Source organism: Protopterus annectens, chromosome 16.part0 (assembly GCF_019279795.1).
Source record: "Protopterus annectens isolate FY-2018-M chromosome 16.part0, PAN1.0, whole genome shotgun sequence".
Taxonomy (NCBI): Eukaryota; Metazoa; Chordata; order Ceratodontiformes; family Protopteridae; genus Protopterus; species Protopterus annectens.
Genome location: NC_056750.1, coordinates 436,244,896 through 436,268,403, shown reverse-complemented (window position 1 = coordinate 436,268,403; position 23,508 = coordinate 436,244,896). Strand labels below are relative to the sequence as shown.

At 41.4% G+C, this 23,508-nt stretch overlaps 1 protein-coding gene across 1 annotated transcript in view; it reads right to left on the bottom strand.

The window, feature by feature from the left end:
- LOC122790606 (kinesin-like protein KIF14) overlaps positions 1–23,508 on the bottom strand; it is a 1,004,205-nt gene that overhangs the window by 497,800 nt on the left and 482,897 nt on the right. The window contains exon 14 of the mRNA XM_044058133.1: positions 7,875–7,977. Coding sequence (XP_043914068.1) covers positions 7,875–7,977 — 103 coding nt within the window. The remainder of the gene's footprint in view (positions 1–7,874; positions 7,978–23,508) is intronic.

Sequence of the window (23,508 nt, the reverse complement as noted above, 5' to 3'; positions counted from 1 at the left end):
ACTCTGTGGAACAGAAAAATGACATGAGTAGAAGCCCAAGCAGCTCCAATTGCAGAGAAGGTCAAAGAATCATGCTTGTTAGGGCACATGTGCAGGAAAGCAGAAGACAATCTGTTAAGGATGATTAGGAACACACATGAAGGCAAAGGGAAACAGCATCCAGCAGAGAGATGGATTATGTTACGGAAGACCTGCAACAGTCAGGCATGACTGTTGAAGTAGAGTGGCATAGAATGAAGAGAGATGGTAACAGTTTGCACAATGCCTCAATTCCATGTAAAAATAGGGAAAAAGGGCACTGATAAAGATGGAGACTACATTCGAGTTTGACCAAATCAGTGCATCTTTCACATTAGACATATGCAGCAGCTTCCTTCTGCCTACCCACTGAAGTACTGGAAAGTGTGTGACCTTGTCACATTAGACTTCCCATGCAGTAATAAGACAGCTGGAAGCATGATGCCACTAACAATGCTGCTTGGTTGGACAATGGTATGCTTTCCCAATCACCTTACCGGACTATAGCAGAAAGAATTTTACCAGGAAGTCCTGGTCAAAGGTATGTTTGCAACCGCATGAAAGAAAGCTACTATATAGAAGCAGTAAGCACATACTGTAGTGCAAGTATGACTGCAGGCGCATACTAAAGTTTTCTCCGTGCTATAGGACACTATTACAAACTGTAGTGCATTCAACAATCATACACATGGCCTCTTTTACTTCAGTAAAGGTTGTGTGACCCTTGCATACCACATTTTTGTAATGCCTGCCATGTTGGTTTTTCACCCTGTTGCTGCTGTATGCCTTGATGTCTGTAGTCCTAGGGTGCTGATGGAGGTTACAGCACTGTTTCTCTGCTTGCCTACAGTACTAGCAGCAGTAAGCACACTGCTGAAGCTTTCCATGTAGACTGCACCATGGCAATTCTGCATTTCCATTCACTGAATATGGTGCTTTGTCCCCAACCACTGACAGTCATAGCGACTTGCCCTGCAACCTACGTACAGTTACACAGAACCACCCCCTGTGGTACTCCTGAAGGGAAGATGCTGTGGGCAGTTTAAGAATCACCTATTGAGCATTAAGATGATTCGGGACAAATACATGTTGAAACCAGATGAAATATTAGGCAAGAAACAGAGCATCTAGTTTCTTTGGTAGTTTAATGGGGCCCACACACAAAGATAAATCTGATCAATAAAATGGACAGTGAGCTAGACTTTCGCCACGGTCAAAATTTTATGTCACTATGTACTCAGGAGTGTTATGATCAGTCTTAAGACCATGTAGGGTATTAAGAATTCCATTTTTATTTATGAGATTAAATAACTAAATGATTTTTTAAACAGTTTTGTGATTGAAGGTAAAATAGATATTAAAGTCTTGAAGTGCGGAGAGCAAAACTTCTTTGGGGCAGGGATGATTAGGAAATGTTTAAATTGAATGGGAGACTAGGTTAGTAGTCAAGGAAAAGTTGAAGGTGTGCAAGGGGACTGGATAGTAGGCAAACAGCAGTGTGATCAAGTGAACAATATATATTGCTATTATATAGGATTAATTTATTTTTTTAGCTCTTAAGTGAGACTGCCTTAAAAGAGAATTATGGATTGAGGCTTTGCACAGAACAGGAAGGGCTGAATTTGACTTCATATGGCGAATGTCACAGGAGTGTAGGTGACACTGGTGAGGTGGGTAGTATACGGATGTTGGTTTTCTTTTTTAATTCCTATAGGTTGAAGGCATCCAAAGATTTTATATCAAATGTTTTATACAGTTATTTATGTGCATGTGTGCACACATACCCACTTTTTTGTACAGTTGAATCAGAAAGCAAAATCACCTCAGGACCAATCAAGTAAGGAGAAATTGGTCAAAATGAGGCATGACTCCTGGAAAGAAAATTAGAATCCATTTCCCACAATTAGGACATACAGGCAGTTAATGGATATTGCAGAATTTTACATTTGAATTCTGAAGCGCAGGTTATCGCACCTACATTTCACCTACAGAAAGTTTACGTACAATTTGGTACAATCTGCTGAGATATAGTCTTAGTTCAATCCTTTTGGCATTTCAAATATCAGTTTGTATCCAACTACAGGCGTTTTAAAGCAAAGATTCAATCTTGTGAACTGAAAAGCCGTAGCAGTACTTAAATCTTGCATCTGCTAACAAGTAGTGAGTGACGTTTGACAGTAATCACAGAGAGACGTCTTGCTGCAAGATGTCCACAAGGTATCAGCTACCCTTCCTAGCAGCAGACAATCCAAGCATCACTTACATTATATGCAATTCTGATCAACATTAATACAAAACCAGCGCAGCAAAATATCGTTAGTTTAATAGATGTGGTCAGTGGATATCATTCAGGGCAATAAAGAATATTGCCCATACTTTCACTGCATTTCTGCTATAAGGCAAAATGGCAATTTGCTGCCATAACAAATGGACCAATAGAAAAAAAATTGCAGTCAGCAGCTGATAAAGTAAAAAAAAAAACCTTTGCGTAATAAAAACGTTAGAAAATACAGATACAGTTAATGAAGTCATAGGTTGGTACTAGGCTATCAGCCCTAGGGCCTATACAAGCCTAGCCATAACAATTCCCTGGCTATTTCTTCCCACATTATTTACTTTCCTGGACCCCTGTCTAGCAGGGCGACTGACGTGATCCCTGGGGTGAATTTCCTTTCTCCCATCCAATCAAGGTTCCTCTTGAAGAGGTCCAAAGAGGCACTCTGCTTGACATGTATGGGCAATCTATTCCAGAGTCTGGGAAGTCTCTGGGTCAGGAACCTATCCCTCCAGCATGTTTTGTTTATTGTGATGACAAGGTTTAGATCCCTGGAGCGTGTAGCTCTGAGGGATTGGGATTTCTTTAAGTGTAGCATGTCCAACAGCTCTGGGTTTGACATGGCCTTGTATGTTAAGCAGAGATCACCTCTGAGTAGACGATATGCAACAGAGTATAGCTGGAGTTTTTTAAGGCGGTCAGCATAGGGCATCTGCTTTAGGCCTGTGATTCTTTTAGTGAGGTATTTCTGAGGCCTTTCCAGTTGTTGCAGATGTCTTGAGAGGTACATACCAAATGGGGCGTTATATTCTATACTGGGTCTAATGAGGAATGAGTACAGTGGGACAATGACCTCCTTTTTTCTGGATGAAAAGCCCTTCGTGATGAGGTGTGCCACATAGAAGGATTTCCTGACTGTTGTGGCGATGTGGTTATCGAAGGTGAAACCACTGTCCACCTGTGTCCCTAAGTCTCTTATCACACTTTGTGTTTAGTGTACTGCCACCTATATGGTAATTCATGGATACATGTTTTTTCCCAAAGGGGATAACAATACATTTCTTGGCATTGACCTTGAGCCCATGGCTCTGGCACCAAGCATCTGTTTCTGTAAGGCCCTTTTGTAGAGTATCCACATCATTTGGGGATTCAATAATGGCTCCCAGTTTGCAGTCATCTGCAAACTGTTAGCCAGAGTCCCTTAGTGTTGAGCTGTACTTCAGAGACGTAGATGCCAAACAAGAGTGACCCCAGGACTGAACCCTGAGGTACTCCACTTGTCACTTGTCTGGAGCTGGATTTGGAGTCGGCTACTTTTACAGTGTGGGTTCTATCAGTAAGCCATTTAGCAACCCATTGGGTGACATAGGGATTAATGCCCAACTTAGTAAGTTTATCTATGATTCCAGAGTGGGGGATGGTGTCAAAGGCCTTGGCAAGGTCTAGATAGGCTGTGTGGACCACCTTACCCTTATCCATGGCTCTGGAGACTGATTCAAAGAAGTCAATCAGGTTCAGGAGACAAGATCGGCCCTTCACAAAGCCAAACTGGGTGAGGTCCAGTGTTTGAAGGTTGCCAATGTCTTTGTTTATAGGTTCCATGATAATACGCTCCATGGCCTTGCAGATAAGGCTTGCAGACTGATGGGACGGTAGTTTCCAGGATCCAAGGTGGATCCCCCCTTGTGGATTGGGATAACTGTAGCTCTGTGCCACTCAGTGGGCACGAAACCTGAGGTGAGGCTATGATTAAACATGACACTTAGGTTAGGTGCCAGTTCATATTGTAGTTCATGTAGTACACAGCCCGGGATGTCATCTGGTCCCATGGATGCTGTATTCTTGGCTTTAGAGAGTGCATTTTGTACCTGTGTGGCCGTTATTACTGGAATTTGGCAATCTTCCGGTATTGAGATGGGCCATTTAGGGGGTGAGAGGGGGGTGAAGTTGGCACTGAATCGATCTGCCAGGATATTGGCAATATCCTTCGGATCAGTAAAAGATGTAAATAAATACAACCGAGAAATCACTTGGAAAGCTTTAGCTAAAAAACATTTACCAGAAAGGTTTTTCAAAGGCCTAAATACATTCAACATTTAAAAAAGCCAAAAACAATAACTAGCAAAAAAAATTTCACTTTAATAATTTCAAAGACTGCAAGAAATTACTGAAATATATTCAACCCATACAATAAGCAAACAAGTCTTACTAAAACCGGGGCATGATAACCAAATAAGCATTGAAGGGCATAAAATCATAGAGCTGATGCACCTTTAAGTAATTTTGTTTAGTAATGTTTTCATTACCAGCTGCGAGTTAGAATACGGATATATTTTGTGTTGTTTCCCACAGGAGTAAAAAAAAAAAAAAAAAAAAACTACAAAATGACCACAGGTTATAATAGCAGTTTGCCATGTCTGGGTATTATTCTGGTGTTTACTCGTATCTGGATTTGAATGCCCAAATAATCCCAGTGTAACCCACATGCAAGCATATATTACTGTGGTGGGAGGTGCTTTCAAAATCAGATCAGCAACAGAGAAAGTGGCATTGTCACCATTATGCCAGTAAATTATTTTTTCCCTACTTGAACTGTAATAGAAATCTCCTTGACTGCAAGCATGTCTCCACCAGCTTTCGTATCCACTAGAGCTTTTTTTTTTCTAAGATGATCTTTGTATATGTGCTTTTTCTCTGGTCTGAACCCTCCTATTTTTCCACCATGGTGGAAAAATCCAAATGCCACAAGTACACGGACTCCCCACCCATCATTCTTGTGGCTTTCCCTTTTATACCTTTATCATCTAATTTTGCCTCCTTTTCCTCAAAAGGGCAGCAGACTTCTGTAGCTTGCCAAATGTAGTCCCAACAGAAACTTGCAGTATGTAAGGATTTCCTCTGTGCTCCAAGTCCTCACTGAAAGCATCCTGGGGTCTTGGTTAATCTCAACATAGCCTTGGTCAGATGATTAATTTCTATATAGTGACTTAGACTTCAGATGGTACTCATTCCTGGGTTTCTTAGTCCTAGTTCAGTGATGGCAAACCTATGACACGTGTCAAAGGTGACACCATGACATTTTGGGTGACACCAGCATTCACCAATACCAGAGTTACCAAAGAAACTGAATTAACAAAAATACAAGAATTATGTAACCCTGCACTTATCTATTAAAACTCAGCAAGAAACAGGTCATTAATTGACATTATTCAAATGCAATGTGTTCCATAATTTTTCAATTCAAAATTATTAAAAAGTAGGGTAATTTTTTGTGCAATATTTTAAGCCCAATCATCAGTGCACATATCGTTTTCCCTATTGTAAGCAACTGATTTTTCTTTTACTTTCATAATACGTAGCAGCACACATGACTGGACGGTATTTTTTTTAAAATAAATTATGTAAAGAATAGTTACTCTTTTGTTTGGGGGGGGGTGATAAAAATACATGTTTCACAACACCAAGCACAAGACCAACCCCACTTGACCCCCACTAGCTACATGTCTGTAATGTAATGTGGTGTCTACCATTCAATCTTCTTTGAACCACATGACTACAGTCTCCTTTACCCCACACCTTCTAGTTTACCAATTAGCCACTAGTGAGCAAAAATCACAGTGGATACTAGAAATAAGATTAAACGTTTTTTTTTTCTTTTTTTTAACCAGACAATTCCGGTATCACAGTCACTAAAATGTTAAGACTGGAATGACATGATGCATCTGCTATGAATTCCTCCTGAAGCTTTCACCTCTAAATACTCCACTTGTCTTACCCTCAGTTATCGTTTCTACAGCTATACCTACTACTAAGTTAAGACTTAATTTAGCAGGTTAACTACGTCTTAATTCATGCTTATGAAATGGAACAAATTTTATCGCTCCTGTTCTTCAGCCTCACTCTACTGCCAAGGGAGTTTTAGAGAGTATTTAAAGCAGCAGCTGGCAGCACCCTAAAGGAGTTTCAGAATTTGTAGGAGTACTGCTATTTGGGGAATGCACCACATCGTCTCAGAGTCCCACAATTATATGCCACTTTCCTACCTAGTTTGCCACCTCTTTAGGGTAACCCACAACTACCAGTCTGACACCTCTACTTATTCTGTAAAAACAGAAACAATTCATTTAAGTATCTTCCCATTTCAAAATGCATATTGGTGATCCTCCCATTTTGATGCTTTATTTTAACACTTGGTATAAGACATCTTGATTAAGGGATTCGGAAAATTTCTCTTGTACATGGGAATACTGGAATACTTCACCTTTCTGCAGTCTTGCACATTTCTGTTTTTTTGTCATCCCCTACACTCAGAATACATGGACCAATAATCACCATCGTAATGCAAACCTTCCCTTTTCCTAGTCTCTACTCAGATGGCAGGCTTATTTTTGTGGCAGTACCTGTTCTCCTGCTAGATGCGGTCTCTTTTTTTTCTGCGGTATATGCCTTCTTTGACCGTGACTGCTACACAGACCATCTCCAACATTCATGTTATGCCTCTCCAAATACCATGCGGTGTTGGTATTGTCCCCCTTTATCTCTTACCCATGTTTCATTTATTCATGCAAACATTTTTCAGATATAAAGGTCTGTAGCTCTCCCAGTTTATCTGAGAGGTTTTAGGGAGCTCTCCAATTTTTTTTCTTCAAACTTTTCTGGAAGCTCTCCCATTTTCTTTCCAAATGTTTTCTAGCACTGTCCAGTATTACTTTCCAACCACAGAGACAAATTGCAACAGAATCGGGGACAATTGTAAAATACAAGTACTATTGGCTTGAGACATGGATTGAGAGAATCTGAATTAATATACATTTTCTGAAATAAGTCCTCCAACTTTAAATTATTGTAATTTATTAAAGGATAATTCACCATATCTCCGGAAGTCACCAGTTTAAGGAGGGATTAAGGACAGCTAAATTTTGGTCAAAATAAATCAGGGACATTTGAGAGATCTGCTTCTCATTGTGCTTCTCACATTGTACTACTGCTGCTCTTCCACAACCTGGCATAGCTCTCTCGGCTCTCCCACAACCTACTTCAAAAGTACTGTTAACTTTCTAATCTGAATATAAGCAATGCTCTTCTGATCAGTACAATGTAAAGTTTGCTCTTGGCATAGCTCAGCCTCATCTCCCGCCAGCGGCCTACAAATTACACACCCTTTTGCTTTATCCAGTCCTTCTGAAATAAGCAGAGATCAGAAATTTTGTTCATCCCCTGTGTACTGGCAAGCTGTTACTGTTAACATGTCACCACCCACTTCCTTCTCCTGAGAACTCGCACACCAGCCATTTTACCAGAAAAAGGTATTTGCAGTTTTACATAACTGCAATTCAAGTGTCAAAGCTGGCTCAATCCAGTATCAACTGAAGAAAAACATTTAACATGGTCAGCCAGTGGTTTTCTTTCATCCTACCTACCGATCTTCATGACTAAGTTTGATCATATGTCCTTCTACCACTGTCTGAACACTACAGATGAAGGCCTTCCTACTCTGCCAGTGCCACAGCTGCCAGTTGTGCTTCTGATCTGTGGCCACTATGTTTCAAAGCTAACATTTGATCATTACAGAAAAACTTACATGGTGAAGTATGACTGGTTGCTCTATCAGGTTTCCATTCACAAAACTTTTACCCTCAGCACTGGGAATCAGCTGGACCACTCCATGTTCATTCAGTATGTCACTAAGGAACAAGAAAATATTTTAAATTGCAGACTTGTACTGAACTAATCAGAGAATAGCTTGTATCTCTAAACAATAGCATCTTAGCATTTTATACACATTTGGTTACAGCTTCTAGATCTATCATTAGTGGTACACAGTATGTACACAAAAAGGCCATTGTTTTCATAGTACCAGATATACCGGTGAGCTACCTCTCTATGTCTTTGGAATACAGAAGTTTTATTAATGAAAGCTGCCTTCTGTGATTTAGTACCTTTCTTCAGATATATGAATACTATTCCAAACTCGGCAGTAATTAAAAATTAGTCTCCTTGCAGGCCTGCACTAACTACAATTTATCTTGGACCTGGAGTTAACGATATCAAAGGGTAGCAGCCCAAGGAAACAAGCTAAAGTTCACTGCCTGAAGGAATTATTTTGGAAAGCAGTGATGAGAATGGCATTTGCTTCCCTGAAGAAAACATGAGAATCTGAGGCCCGTGTGGCTGATCTTTGGCAAGATCAATTTAGTACCGGCTCCTGCTGCAGCATCTATTTAAAGCAGTTCTAAAACTATGGGTTTGTGGAGTGACGAGGAAATATTTAATGCAATAAGTTACTAACCTGCCACAAACCTAGCTTTAGTGTTGTCTTCTACTATACAAGTATACATGTAGAAGAAAAAAATAAAAACTGAATTTCCATTCCTATTTGTAAACTGCTAAATGACGGCACACAACATATTTCCCTGTCCCTACAACTTCAAATAACCAAATATGCCTTAAAGAATAGGGAAGGTGTTCCTGGAAAACAGTGTCCCCAGCCTTAACATGCTGCTACTATGTACCAACCACAACAATTTTTCAAATTAAAGTGGACAAAGACAAGGAGGCATTCCTGGTATGATACAGTTGTGCTTAGATACTTCTGATTGACCATACCCTTTGTCCACAAAGACCAAGCACTGAAAGAAAACAGGGTAAGGTTCTCTCAGCAAAATTACTTTTGCATTGATTAGTAAACGGTATTCACAGATAAGAATCAGAATGACAAAAGGATGTGCAAATGTTTCAAAAGCTTCTAAAACCGGTAATCATTTCCTTTCTCACCATACAATATCTGCAGGGCTTTTGCTCATTTGTTCCTCCTAAACTGATGCAACTCAGTAAAAAAATTTCCATTCAAATATCTAGTCAAAGTTATATCAATCATTTCATTTGCAACCACTCTCAGATCTCACTTTAAATTCTCATTTCTAAGAAATGCACTTCATCCATAGTAACCAGCAACCCCAAAATTTTTGTCATGACTTAACATTTTTGATTAAAAGGAGCAAACCAACTCCTCCCCAAGCTTAAAGGAGGAGGCTCTTTGCTCCAAACTCGTGCAGTCTACTAAATCTAATTTGATGCTAATGACCACTTCCCACAGCTAAACATTCATTCTCAAACAGTGAACGCACTATGAGGACTGAGGAGCAGTAGTCATACTATATGTCAGTGTAATCTTACTAAAACCTATCCTGATCTCCCCATCATGAATGTGCGACACAGGGGAAGAATATTATTATTCTCAAATGTTTTTGGTTGCATCATTCCAAGTGGCTCAGCCAGTCAGCAGAAGCTAGCCATTCTCCCAGACTGCTGGAAATTGCATCATCAATGGAAAAGCTCAGCCTTCTGCCTGTTTAGGTCATTTTTAATTCCCAAGAGTCCTCAGACACTCAGGCAACCACAGCATCCAGAATTCCTGCATTGCTGCTTTCCTGGCACCATTTTTGAAGTTTGGCATGGGTGTTCAGTGCAGTCATGCACAAAATTCACCAATCAAAATTTATAACAGTTACAGAGTCTGAACAGGGCAATGCATGTTCCTGTAATAGTTAACACATGTAAACCTCAGCTACAATTTCTTTATAGTACACTACACACATTATACACACATACAATTTCTTTATAGTACACTACATACACACACATATACAGACATACTAATGTGGCTTTGGTTACATGTTGAGAAACATAGAAAGTGACAGCATGGCTGCAATTTGGCAGCAGCTGCATTCCACTGATTACCAGTAATTAAAATTTCTCACAGACCCATTCCTTTCCAGGTTCTCACTCCACCCATTTAATCTCTTAGCTTAAAAAAGTCATCCAAATCTTACTCTCACTTATCCAATGATTTTTTTTCCTTCATTACCTCACCCACCTTTTCTCTCATTTTTATTACTTCCTTTGCCCAAACTCCTTCACAGCATCTCAACTAAACAGGTTTTAAACCTATACACATCAAGATGCACACAGCAATCAAATTGTCATACATCCAGAACTCCACACTCCCACCATTCTCTTAAACACATCTACAAATTACCAATGGGGCCAGATAATATCCCAGGTTGCTTCTTAAATAGCTTGAAACATGACCTATCAGGACCACTTGAGTCACTTTAACCACAGCCTCAAAATAAGCTATTTATCACATGGATGGAGGACTGCACAGTTTATCCCTCTTCACACAGGTGGGCCATCAACCAACCCCAGAATTACAGACCCATTAGTCTGACTAGGTTTACTATGGAAATTTTGAATCCGCTTTGGTCGATCTTTTACAATGTTGACTTGAAATGTTGAATCAGAAATTCCAAATAGTAAACCACAGCAAAACTGAATACATCGACCTCCATGGTTCAATGTATTTGACAAAGCAGGAGGTGAAGTCACACCTCCTGCTATGCACATTAACATACAGTTTAACTCTACATTCAATGGTAAGTTAATTCTACTATTTTGCAGGGGTGCTGCACCCCCATGTGGGGCCTGTACCCCCCACGCCCCCTGCACATTAAATATACCAACTTAGAGATTGCACTACAGTGAGGAAATTGGCTAATTTCCTGTTCCTCATTGAAGACGGACCTCCCTCCACAGTCTCCGTACGTCACTTGCCAAAAGAGACTGTGCATCATACAACTCTACTACACATGGTCAACCTCTGTTGGTTCAATTTTCCGCCTCTGACACCATGATTTCGAACTTCGCTCATTCGACTGACTGCCATTCAGGTAAGTTATAGTAAATCGTCTGACTAATATGCAAAGCCATAGAACAAATCATCTCAGAAATGGGCAGTTAAGACATTGGCAACCTACAGACACTGGACACATGCCAGTTTGTTTTTGTCAAAGGAGGTTCATGCCTACTTAATCTGGTAGACGTCTTTGAAAGGTTCACCAAGGCAATGGATAAGTGGAAAACTGCATACTGCCTACCTAGACCTGGCTAAGGCATTCAATGCCTCACTAAAGCATTGTTGACAAACTCACTGAACAAAGCATGAATACCTACATATCTCACTTGATTAATAGCTGGCTCACAAATAGGAGCCAAGACTTCAGGATTGGTGAGACCACCTCCACCAAGAGTGCAGTCACTAGTGGATTACCTCAGGGCTCAGTGGTGGGCCTGCTGGACATCTACTTCTCAGAAGTCAAAGCTAATGTCAAAGGCCTCTGGTTACTAAGTTAGCAGATAACTGCAAATTAGGAGCCATCATAGATTCCCCATGACACTAACATCCAGAAAGGTCTAACAGATAAATGACTGGTACCAAAGCCATGGATTAAAACTCAAACCAAGAACTGCACTACACTGTTCCTTGAGATAAGGTGCATCCAAGGTTATTTACTCCATCAATAAGACACCCCCTAAGAGTTGACCCAGTACTTAGGAATCTGGGAAACATACGTAGACAGTAATAGAGCCTTTGACTAACACGTAGCAAAGGTACTAAGAAAATCATTCTTTGTCACCCCGTTAAAGTAACTTTATTCAGTCCTCATCAGACACATCATTGAGTAAAAAGTCCCTTTCAGCATGTACTTGACCAGGCTTATTAGGCATGCCCACATAAGTTCCCCACCAAGAGAATCCAGGATATTAACACATTCTCCAATAAAGACTGGCTTAGAGCCCTACATCTCTATATTCAGTCACCTACAGGTTGAGGTCATCTATGCCTGGCCATCCTCATATCCAGCCCTGATGGACCTTTTGCACCAGAAACTTTGTCTAAGGATTAAAACATCACTTACAACAAATGGAATATGCTGGCGAGAAGTGTGGGCCTCGAAAGATCCCCATGCTTTGGAATAGGCTGCCATGCAGAGTCTATCCCTAACCCTTTTCAAACGTAACCTTGGCCATTTGATAGGAAAAAAATGAAAATTCTACCCAAGTCTGGTCCCCATGTGTCTGACAGACAGAAGTAGATAGTAAATATTCCACAACATACCCATCCAAATACATGCCCATATTACATGGGGACACAATTAGGTTGAGTTGCACGTCTAGGCTTATAAAGACCCTGGTAGTCATTGGCCCAGTATATATATCTATGAACCTATAACTAACTCACTTAAATCCGTTCCTCTGGTTCACAACTCCCTTCTTGATAGTCTAATGACTCATTATATTATCAAAAGTCTTTATAGCTACATTTCCAACTAAACTCTTCTTAATGCACTCAGTGTCCACTGCCCCTCATCAGTGATCCTATAAAAAACAAAAATTTCAAACCTCAACTACTGCTAAATCTTCCAAAAAATATAATCTAATTCTTGCTGTTAAGTTCTATCCCCTGCACTGCCGCTGACCCCTTAACTACCATTTTCTTAAGTTTTCTACTACCCATATGAAATCTCACCATATCCCATTGCCAAATGAAGGTTCTGGGGAACTGCCCATGGCTCGTACCTGACATTACACAGTCCATGCAACTCCAACAAACTTGGTACCAATGGAAATGCTTCAAATGGCACTACATACCTAGTATGTCTACATATTAATCCTGAATGCAAAGTCAAGACAACCAAGGTAACCTTACTCAGAACTAAACAAAACTATCTCAAAAATGTAAGACTTTTCTGGAAAGAACTACAGCAATTAAGCTACAAGGTTCCTAATTTAAGTTCAAACCCTGAATTACAGCCAACAAATATTTCTTTGCAGATATCCAAAGCCCCAATCCTCTGATATACAACCCCTATCCAAATTCACTAGCCAAGCACACAATACCTAAATACCAACAAAGTAGGTCACTTATAGTGACGGTGTTTAACCATCACCTCTGTTTACTCAGTGTTATCCCATCAAAATCAGTAATGAACACTTCCTTCACCCAAAATTTATAAAAGTTTTGCCATTACTGTACTACTTTAGTTTCACATTTATTCTTAACCTCAAACAGCAGCAATCCCATCGACTGCATTAGGTCTGTGCCCAAAATAGTAAATTCTCAAGGACATTTCAGACCCTTTGTCCTCATGCCCTTCCTTTCCAGATCTTTAAAATGAGTGCATGAACAGTTAGCAAGGAATGCACTTCTATTTATACATTTACTAACTTGTATCATAGCTCCTGCCTCTCATTTAATATAAACATTGCTCTATACTTGGCCACAGACTAATTTTTCTACTATGTAAAGGAGTGCCCCCATTGCTGCCATATTAGATCTAAAATAGCATTTAGAATGGTTGATCACAGTCTTCCTACAAAACTTAACCTCAGTTTCAACAAAATCACTATCAGGTGATCCTGAGGCAATTACCTAATTATCTCATCTATGCATCTTCCACCTCTGAAAATACCACACAATACCCCAAGTTAAAGTCCTATACTTCTCTCCCATTGCATAAATGGCCTACATACTACTCTTAACCATCTTTCTTATCTGTACTTAATTTTGTATAACATCCTGATGTCAGACTTTTTTGGTAAATTACTGAAGACAGTCAAATGCCAGATATCAGAGCTTAACATGTATAATTTGGAAAAAGCACAATGATGCAAAGCCTGTTCTATTAACATTAGGTGATAGACTAATACTGAAAAAAATGTCCCCAGTTTTAGACTTTTCTAATGACATTTTTGGCTTTGGCCTTGATCTTCCAACTAAAACATTAACAGCTATGCTTCCAACTACAAGTACAGTGATGTAGAATCTTATCATAATAGCAGATGTCCTTCCCTCCATTGTTGCAATATTTTTACTAAAAGGATCACTTGCCAAGGGTAGCCCAACATCCGGCCAGTATACCAAAGCCTTTTTTTTTTTTTTTTTTTTTTTTTTTTGAAGTACATCGTATGTCACACATATGCAAGGACATCATACATCCCATATATGCTCCCTGGTCACAGAGTAGGTCATAAAGGTGATGTATGAATGTATATGCCTCAGAAATTAATAGCCCCAGGGGTTAACAGTCCAAGAAGAAAACGAGGAACATGTGCATCCAGAAAGAAAAAAGAAAAAGGAGTAGATAAAAAGGCGAGGAGGGAGCAAGCGAATACTGCAAGAGTGAAGGGAAGGACATCTACTGTTATTGTAAGAAATTATAAAACTGTACTATGCCCCTCCATATCACTGTTGCAGTATTCTTTAGTAAAGGGAAAATACAAAAACTAAAGTGGAAACTTGGGAAGAGGAAGGCCCAGTACAGCCCTCAAGAAACCCATGCAGGCTAGCTCTGGCAAAGCCCTGGAAATCACATTAATTTGTAATGGTTAGTAAAGGTACGGAGTGAAATCCAAGCAGCAGCCTCAAGGACGAAACTGGTATCCAATACTTTGAAAAAAGAGGAAGCCACATCCCTGGTAGAATAAGCCTTTACAGAAACTAAGGGTCTCCCCATCATAGGAGTAACAAGAAATAGCCTTGGATATCTAGGAAGAAATGGCTTTATTAGAAACAGCCATACCTAGAAAGTTAGGAAGAAAAGAAGAGCAGTTGCTCAGACTTGAAAATGGCCTTAGTCTTATCCAAATAAGTGAATTGTCTATGCAAATCCAAGGTATGAAGAATCTCCTCATTGGCATACTGTGGAGAAGGGGAAAAAAGTAAGCAAATTAATATACTGATTAAAAGACAATTCATTAACTAACTTGGGCATAAAAGGAGGATAAATAGAGAGAGACACCCTGTCTCTATGAAAAACTAAAAAACGAGGGACACAGGTAGGAGGGTGTCTGAGCTTTAGGCCAATACTGAAGTAAGGGACAAAACAGTCCTCCATGTACAATGTTGCAAGGAAGCTAAAGCTGCAGGCTCAAAAAAGGAGCCAGAGTCAGTTTTTCAATTACAAAAATAAGGTCAAAGAAAAGAAGAATAGGCTTCATGGTAAACCCAATATGAAGGACACCTTGAAGAAATTATTTGACCTCAAACCTGAAGACCAAAGGAGGAGTCAAAGGCAGACTAGCAGAAATAGCTGAAAGCTGATCTAACTGAAAAGTATGTCAACCCAACATGGAGCAATTCACACACAGAGAATCAGAGGAACCTTCACAGAAAGTGAATCTTGGTTATGAGCAAGGCACCAGACAGAAAATCTTCCATTTAGACACACAAGACTTCCTGGTAGCAGATTTCCTGGTCTCCTGCAGGACCCAAAGCACATACTCGGGGAAAAAAGATGCCTAAAATTCATTACAACCCTAATCACCCATCAAGTCAGATGAAGACTTGACAAGAGAGGACTGATGAGAGACCTTTCTTGGGTGAGTAAGCCCATCCTGTGAAGTAACTTGTGATGCTTGCCCTTGGCTAGATGCAGAAGAGGGAACCAATGTTGTCTGGGCCAAAATGGAGCCACCAACAAGATTTTGGGGGAGTGCTGTTCTATCTGGAGCAGGACTCTTGGTATGAGTGGAAGGGGAGGGAAGGCATAGAGAAACATCCCCTTCCAAGAAAAACACAGGGCATCCACCTTCCATGCTGGAGGACTTGGAACGTTGGTGCGAGAGATGGCAAGTTGTCTGTTCAGAGGGGAAGCAAAAAGATCTACCCGAGGAGTGCCTCACTGGTGGACAATGCCCAGAAACACATCTCTGTGAAGCATCCACTCATGTGTCTGTCATGGACCTGTTCAGAAAGTTTGCCAAAATGTGTTTATCTGAAGGAATATAGACAGCCTGAAGAGTCACCTGATACTTGATGGCCGGATCCAAACCTGAACAGCTAGGCTGCAAAAGAGGCAAGACCAAGTGCTCACCTTGCTTGTTGATGAACCACAGCCCTGTGGTATTGTTTGTAAAGATTTTGAGAAGGTCTGAAGAACAAGGAGGAGAGCTCTCATCTCCTTGATGTTGACATGACCATCCCTCTAATGAACAGGCTAAAGGCCTTGAACTTTTAGAAGGTCAAATGAAGCACCCCACCCAATGTCTGAGGCATCCAAAAAAGTTCCTGAGAAGGGACTGGGGCTGAAGGGGAAAGCCCTGGGCTGAGAGACAGTTAATGAATCCACCACTGAAGCTCTAGTTTGAGGAATGGAAGGAGAGGAACTAGAAAGTAGAAAGGCCAACAATGTTGAAGCCATACTGACTTTAGGAACCACTGTAGCTTCCTCATATGAAGCCTGGTTACATGAAGCATAGGGATGGTGGAAGCCATGTAACCCAGTGCCCTTAGAAACTCCTTGGCTGTAACAGAGATCTGGGGAAGGAGACTGAAAAAAGGCAGTTAGAGCCAGAGCCTAGGGTGGTGTGGCAGGGGAAGCCAGCATATAAATGGTCTGGAGCCTGCACCAAAGAAAAACATGATCCTGAGGAGGAACCAGGAAGGATTTCTTGAAATTTATCATAAATCACAGGTTTCACAAGAGGCAAATAGCATAGTGGAGGTGCTGAATCAATGCCTCTGAGAAGGAAGTCTGAATGAGCAGATCGTCTAAGTAAGGAAAGATATGTATCCTGTCTCATCCTGCAAAAGGCAATCACAGGAGTGAAGCATTTGAAGACCTTCAGGGGAGTAGAAAGGAAAAGGGCAAAGCAGAGAATTGAAAATGCAAGGAAGAAACAGAGAAATGTAAAAATTTCCTGAAATGGGGATGAATAGGTATGTGAAGATAGGCATCCTTAAGATCCAGAGAGACTAGGAAAGCCCGTGGAAGACACAAAGTCTGAAGGGACGGCATTCAAAAAGTGATCTTCAAAAACATTTCGAGTTGGGAAAGATCCGGAATGGGCTTCCAGATGCCTTCTTTTCTGGAATAACCCCCCCCCTGCCTTGAAGAGCAGAAACTTCTTGGATGGTTCCTTGAGACAAAAGGCCCTGAAGTGCATCTGGAAAAAAGTGCAGTTGTTCATGAGGAGGGAGAGAAATGCCTAGAAAAGGAAGAAGGGATTTCCACACAATGAAGAATCCCTGACAGACTGTGGGCAGAACCCAAGAATCATGAGCGATCTTTAAGCAACTGGCAAGATACAGGGAAAGATGAACAGCAAAGGAACATGATCTAGGATGAAGGGAAGCTGACAAAGCCTGGTTTGCTTTGAAAAGGAGGCTTCCAAGTAGTAGGCATCTGAGTAGACTTAGCAGGAGGAGCCCTTCTGGCACCCTTTTTACCTTTGGCAGGAGGGCAAGACAGTATGTACAAAGGCAGGCTTAGGAGGGTAATTCATCTGAAATTTGGGAAAAGGGAAAACAAAAATATGCTTAAATTCCTGCAAGGCCTTTCCCTTTCTCCTGCAGGTACTTGAAAAGCTCAGCAGCTGCAGAACCAGAGAGATTTTTATTGTCAAGAGGAGCATCCAGGCCTTTAGCATTAATATCAAGTAAAGACTGGAGGCAAAGCAAATAAAAATTTCTTAATACAGAAGCAAAGGCAGCAGCTCTAGAAGAAGCATCAGCTGCATCGTAACTACATTGAAATAGAATAGCAAGCCACTTGAGAAGTGGAGCCCAAAAAAGAGAGAGGGCCGAAACCTTCTCCTCAGAATCAAGGTCAGAAACAACCTGAAAGGCCTGAGAAAGAAGACCTAAGATGTACCTGGTCATATGGGTCTGATAATAGCCCAAAAGGCCATGGTGGCAACAGTATACAACTTTTTGCCCCACTGCTCCATGGCCCTACTGTCCTAGTCAGAAGGCGACAATTTAGTAGAAGGTTACAGTTTGGAATGCTTGTCAGAAGAAATGGATACAACAGAGAGGTAAGAAAGATATTTGTAAAGAAACGTAGTCATCAGGTACCTTATAAATCCGTTTTTTTTTTTTTTTTTTTTGAAGCTGGAGGCTGTGAATTAGGAGCCTGAGAAGCTGCTAAAGTGTCCAACAGGGCAGCTAGGACTAGAGAGACAGCAGAGGGCTTAGGTGACTCCATCTGGAGATCATAACACCTCTTCTGGACATCAGAAACCCAAGTACAGTCCCAAAGAATACAGTCATATGAGAAACAGTATCCCCAAAAGAAAGTTCCTCAAAGGGAGAATATGGACTAATGGAGTCCTCCTCCTCAGAACCATAGTCTAATGAAGGAACCAGAACAGTAAGCTAAGGACTCTTCCGCAGAGACCAATTCCAAATCAGAAGAGTCCTGCTCCTTAGGCCTCTTAAGAGGAGTAGATGATCAAAAGGGAGATATGAACAGAAAATCCCTGGGGAGGCTTCAAGGCTATGAGTGCATTAAACAACCTTGTGTAAAATCCTGCCATTCATGTTTGGGAGCAGGGGAAAGATGTTTTGTTTTCTGCTGCTTCTTCATAGGAAGATCAACCCTAATGTCCTTAGGAGGTTTGGACCCTTGCAGACAATCAATGGAGTGGGAATCTCCTCCTGAACAACCATCTGCAGAACACCCCTGGATCCCTCAGATATAAGCAGCCTATGGTCAACATCTGCAATGGACATCTACAGAGCCTCTGAGATTGTGTGAGGAGCCAACATGCATGCCAGCCTCTGAAGCGGTCATTTCAGAGGAATACAATGGAACTGCATGATCCTGTGGGCTTTCACTGGCCTCAAGACAGATGTCTGGGAGAGGTAGTCCAGCAGCAGAATCTGACCTGACTTTTTTGGGCCTTTTTGGCAGACCGAACCTCAGGAAGGGATTATTCCTCCATCGCACCCTGCACCAACAATTAAGACACTGGTTCTCTAGAATAGATAAGGAGGAGAGATGACCACAAAGGGACTTTGCGCTCAATTTGTCAAGCATTTGTCCCAAAGTATGGTCGTGATAAGCACCCAAGCAAGAGACATTGCTTGCAATGGTTATTATGGGAAATCTGCCTCCTACACTGACATTTTCCCTTTCTGGATGACATGTAAACTCTCAAAGGAAAAAAAAAGAAAGACAAGAGAAAAACCACACCAGGGCTCTTACCTGAAAACTTGGTAACAGGCACAAATAAAGGAACATTCAGACTGACAAAAATGGAATTTGGACTACTGGCAAAGAAGTTCTGAGGTATGTACGTCTGTGTATCACCTTTATGCAGTTTACTATCAAAACGTTTATTATAAACAATATTCCACCTTCTGATCGAACCAGTTTGCCAAAATTATTCCAACTCAAAGCTCGCACTACAATGAGAAAAGGTTATATTTCTCAATCCCCACTGTTGTGACAGCTATTATCAGAACGTCGATTCCACATTAGCAAATGCACACTACCATTCGCTAATGTGGATTCAAATATTTTCTGGATCAGCACAACAAAAACTTAAAAAAAAAAAAAACAGCCTTTCGACCTTCCCAGCTTCACTTAAGTGCCAATCTAAATTTTAATATCAGGTACTAGGATCCGCCACATAACCCACACACTCCAGTCACTCCACAAGTACAAATATGACCAGTCATTGTCCATGTTGGTGTGAACGACCTGAGACATACCTCCCTGGATTACATGAGAGACATGGAGGAGCTCTTTGATCTTGTAAGCCAGGCAGGTATGACCCCAGCCCTGAGTAGCGTCCTACCTTCGCCCAGAATTATACCACAATACAAGAACAAAATGAATGACTTCAACAATTGGCTAAGCTTCTGGTGTCATTCAAAGGGGATCCAGTATTTGTCTTCCTGAGATGACATGGTCGACAGGCCATTATGCTTTGCCAGAGATGGCCTGCACCTGTCGCCCCTGGGATTCCGGATACGGGCTAAGTCTCTTGCCTTTTTTAGGCAAAGCTCAAAAAACAAAACCACCACCATAACTAATACAGGCAAGCAAAAACTGAGGGCAATGCTACTCAGTGCTAGAAGTCTAAACCTCAAAATGCACTTGCTCGAGTCACTACTTAAAATGGAGAATATAGATATCTGTGGAGTGACTGAAACCTGGTTCAAGGCTCGAGAGAGCACCCCTGCTTTACCAGGATATAACTCATAACAGACTTTTCAGCCATCAAACCAGCACCAGAACACCAAGGGCGGAGGTGTGTCCATATTCATCAAGGACAACCACACTTCCAGGCTAGTTGCTCAACATAAATTCATCCAAAATTATCCAAGTGCAACTAACTATGGGCAAAACTGCAATCCATATTGTAGCTTGCTGCAGATCCCCACCATGCCCCAGGATTCCCACTTCTCTTTTCTTGATATAATACAGAATATCAGAGTCAAACCTAACACCCTAATATTGGGAGATTTCAACTACCCCACCATTAACTGGGAAAACTACTCTTATACCATCTCCTTTCCTCAACGCTTCCTAGAATTAAAACTCCAATGCCCTGGATCAATATGTCCACACCCCTACTGGGGCAATAATATCCAAGACCTAGTAATTACCAACATGAATGACAGGTGCACCACACCTGAAGTCAACTCCTCGTTGGTCAGATCTGACCATAAACTAATCACGCTAGATATCCACATCCCGCCCCCACCCTCCCACCCAACTAAGGAAACCACTGTAAAAAAAACTTCTCCAAAGCCAACTTCGTGCTTCTTAAGGCAGAAGTGGCCAATTTCACAACACCCATGCAGATGGACAATACAGTTACCACTGCCAAATCTTATACAAACGCACTCTAAAAGCACTTGCACGGGTGCATGGATCATGCTATCCCAAATAGAAGCAAGACACAGTTTCTAAAAAAAGGAAGCCAATCTGGTGGTCCCCTGCTATAAACTCTACAAAAGAAGGAAGAAACCGTTGCAAAAGAGTAAAATCCCATTAATGGAGGAGCTCCCTGGTCAGCCTCAGCAAGAAGCTGAGATCCCTCGTAAAATCCTCCGAAGTGAACAATGAAAACAAGATTGCCACAGACTAAGGACAACCACAAATCATTTTACAGCTATGTCAAGAATCTCAATAGCAACACCCTGATCTGCTCTGTATTACAGCACAATAGCACAAAATTCATGGAACCAACTGATCTCGCCAACATCCTGGCGGATAGGTTCAGTGGCAACTTTACCCCCCACCTCCTAAAGGGCCCATATTCATACCGGAAGAATGCAGTGTCCCTGCAGTCACAACTGAGAAGGTGAAAACTGCGCTATCGAAAGCCAAGAACACAGTATCCATGGGACCAGACAATATCCCTGGCTGCATTCTACATGAACTTCAGAATGAACTAGCCCCCCCACCTAAGCACCATGTTCAATCATAGCCTCTCGACAGGCTTTGTACCCAGTGAATGGCACACGGCAACAGTTGTACCACTACACAAAGGGGGAGCCACCACAGACCATGGGAACTATCGCCCTATTAGCCTGATGAGCCTGGTCTGCAAGGCCATGGAACGCATCATGAAACTCAAACCAGGATATTGGTAACCTCCAAACTCTGGACCCCACCCAGTTCAGATTTGTCAAGGGCAGATCATGTCTCCTGAACCTGATTGACTTCTTTTGAAACAGTCACCAAAGCAGTGGATGAGGGTAAGGCAGTCCACACAGCCAATCTCAACCTTGCCATGGCTTTTGGCACCATCCCCCATTCTGATATAGATAAACTCACCAAGCTGGGTATAAATCCATACATCACAAGATGGGTCACAAATTGACTCACTGACAGGACCCACACTGTAAATATTGCAGACTTCAAATCTGACTCCAAATCTGTGACGAGTGGAGTACTGCAGGGTTCAGTCTTGGGTCTCCTCCTGTTTGGAATCTACTTCTCTGAAGTACAGGCCAACACAGAGCTGGCTGACAAAGTTCACAGATGACTGCAAATTGGGTGCCATAGTAGAGTCCCCAAACAATGTGGACATCCTGCAAAAGGGCCTCACTGAGACTGATGCCTGGTGTCAGAGCCATGGCCTCAAGCTCAATGCCAAAAAGTGCATTGTCATTTCCTTTGGTAAAAACCCTGTACCTATGAACTTCCACACAGGAGGCAGCCCACTTAATGCAGAAGGCATGTTAAGAGACCTCGGGACTCTAGTGAACAGTAGCCTCTCCTTTGATAATCACATCACCACAGTAGTCAGGAAATCCTTCTACAGGGCACACCTCATCATGAAAGGGTTCCCATCCAGGAAAAAAAAAAAAAGAGGTCATTGTCACCCTCTACTTGGCTCTCATCAGACCCATTATAGATTACTATGCCCCATTTGGAATGTATCTTATAAGGCATCGGCAACAGCTGGAAAGGCTACAAAAATACCTCACAGAGAGGATTATGGTACTCAGTTACCCTATGCTGACCTCCTCAAAAACTCCGGCTTTACTCCGTAGCATATCGCCTACTCCGAGGTGATCTATGCCTAACATACAAAGCTATGTCAAACCTCAGAGCCACACACTCTAAAGACCTAAATCTAATCACCACAATTAACAGAACATGCTGGAGGGATAGATTCCTGTCCCAGAGATTTCCCATACTCTGGAACAAGCTACCTATGTCAAGCAGAGTTCTTCACTAGCACTCAAGAAAAATCTTGATGAGTGGTTGGTTAATAGGAAATTCATACCAGGAATCACTTCAGTGGCCCTACTAGACAGGGGAGCAAGTAAATAGCATCCATGGGTGGAGAAAGCCAGGGAACCTTGTTGGCTAGGCTTACATAGGCCCTAGGGCCGATAGCCTAGTACCTACCTATGAACCCCTTTATGCCCTATTCCATGAGCAGGAAGCATACATATGGATGTAAGATTTTCTTTAAAAAAATTAAGGCATTGGTATACTAGACAGATGTTGCGCTACCCATGGCAGGGGATCCCTTTAGTAGAATACTGCAACAGTGATATGGAAGTACATCAATATTTATGCTTATTCACAGAAAAAAGTCAAAGACAGAAATGCCATCCCAACCTAACTGCAAATTCACCTTAGCCTTTGCTTCTTAAGATAATCAATTTCTAGTAAAAGAAAATTATTATTGGCTTACTCTAATTCTTATAGCCTTCATTAAGCTCTGTAGGAAACATTTTATTGTACTGCTGCTACCACTGATATTGACTGGATATTGATTCATCTAGCCCTCCTACCAGCAAATTATTTTCTCAACATCCACTTCCCTTAAACACTTCTCTGCCACTTTTTTGCCAACTACAAATCGGACAGTTTCAGCATGATCTCTATTCTAGTAATCTCCTATTTCACTGCCTCCATTTTAAATGCATTTCCTGCTGTTGGCTGGGACAACCAACACTTGGGAATAAAAGCACAAATTTCCAAGCTACACATTTCACTTATCTAAATACAGATAGCTTTGGTACGATTACCCCTCTCCCATCATATATCGCTTATTCCACATCTGCCACAGCAGAAAACCTCTACCATTACATGCAAAAGTATCTGCTCTAATTACTT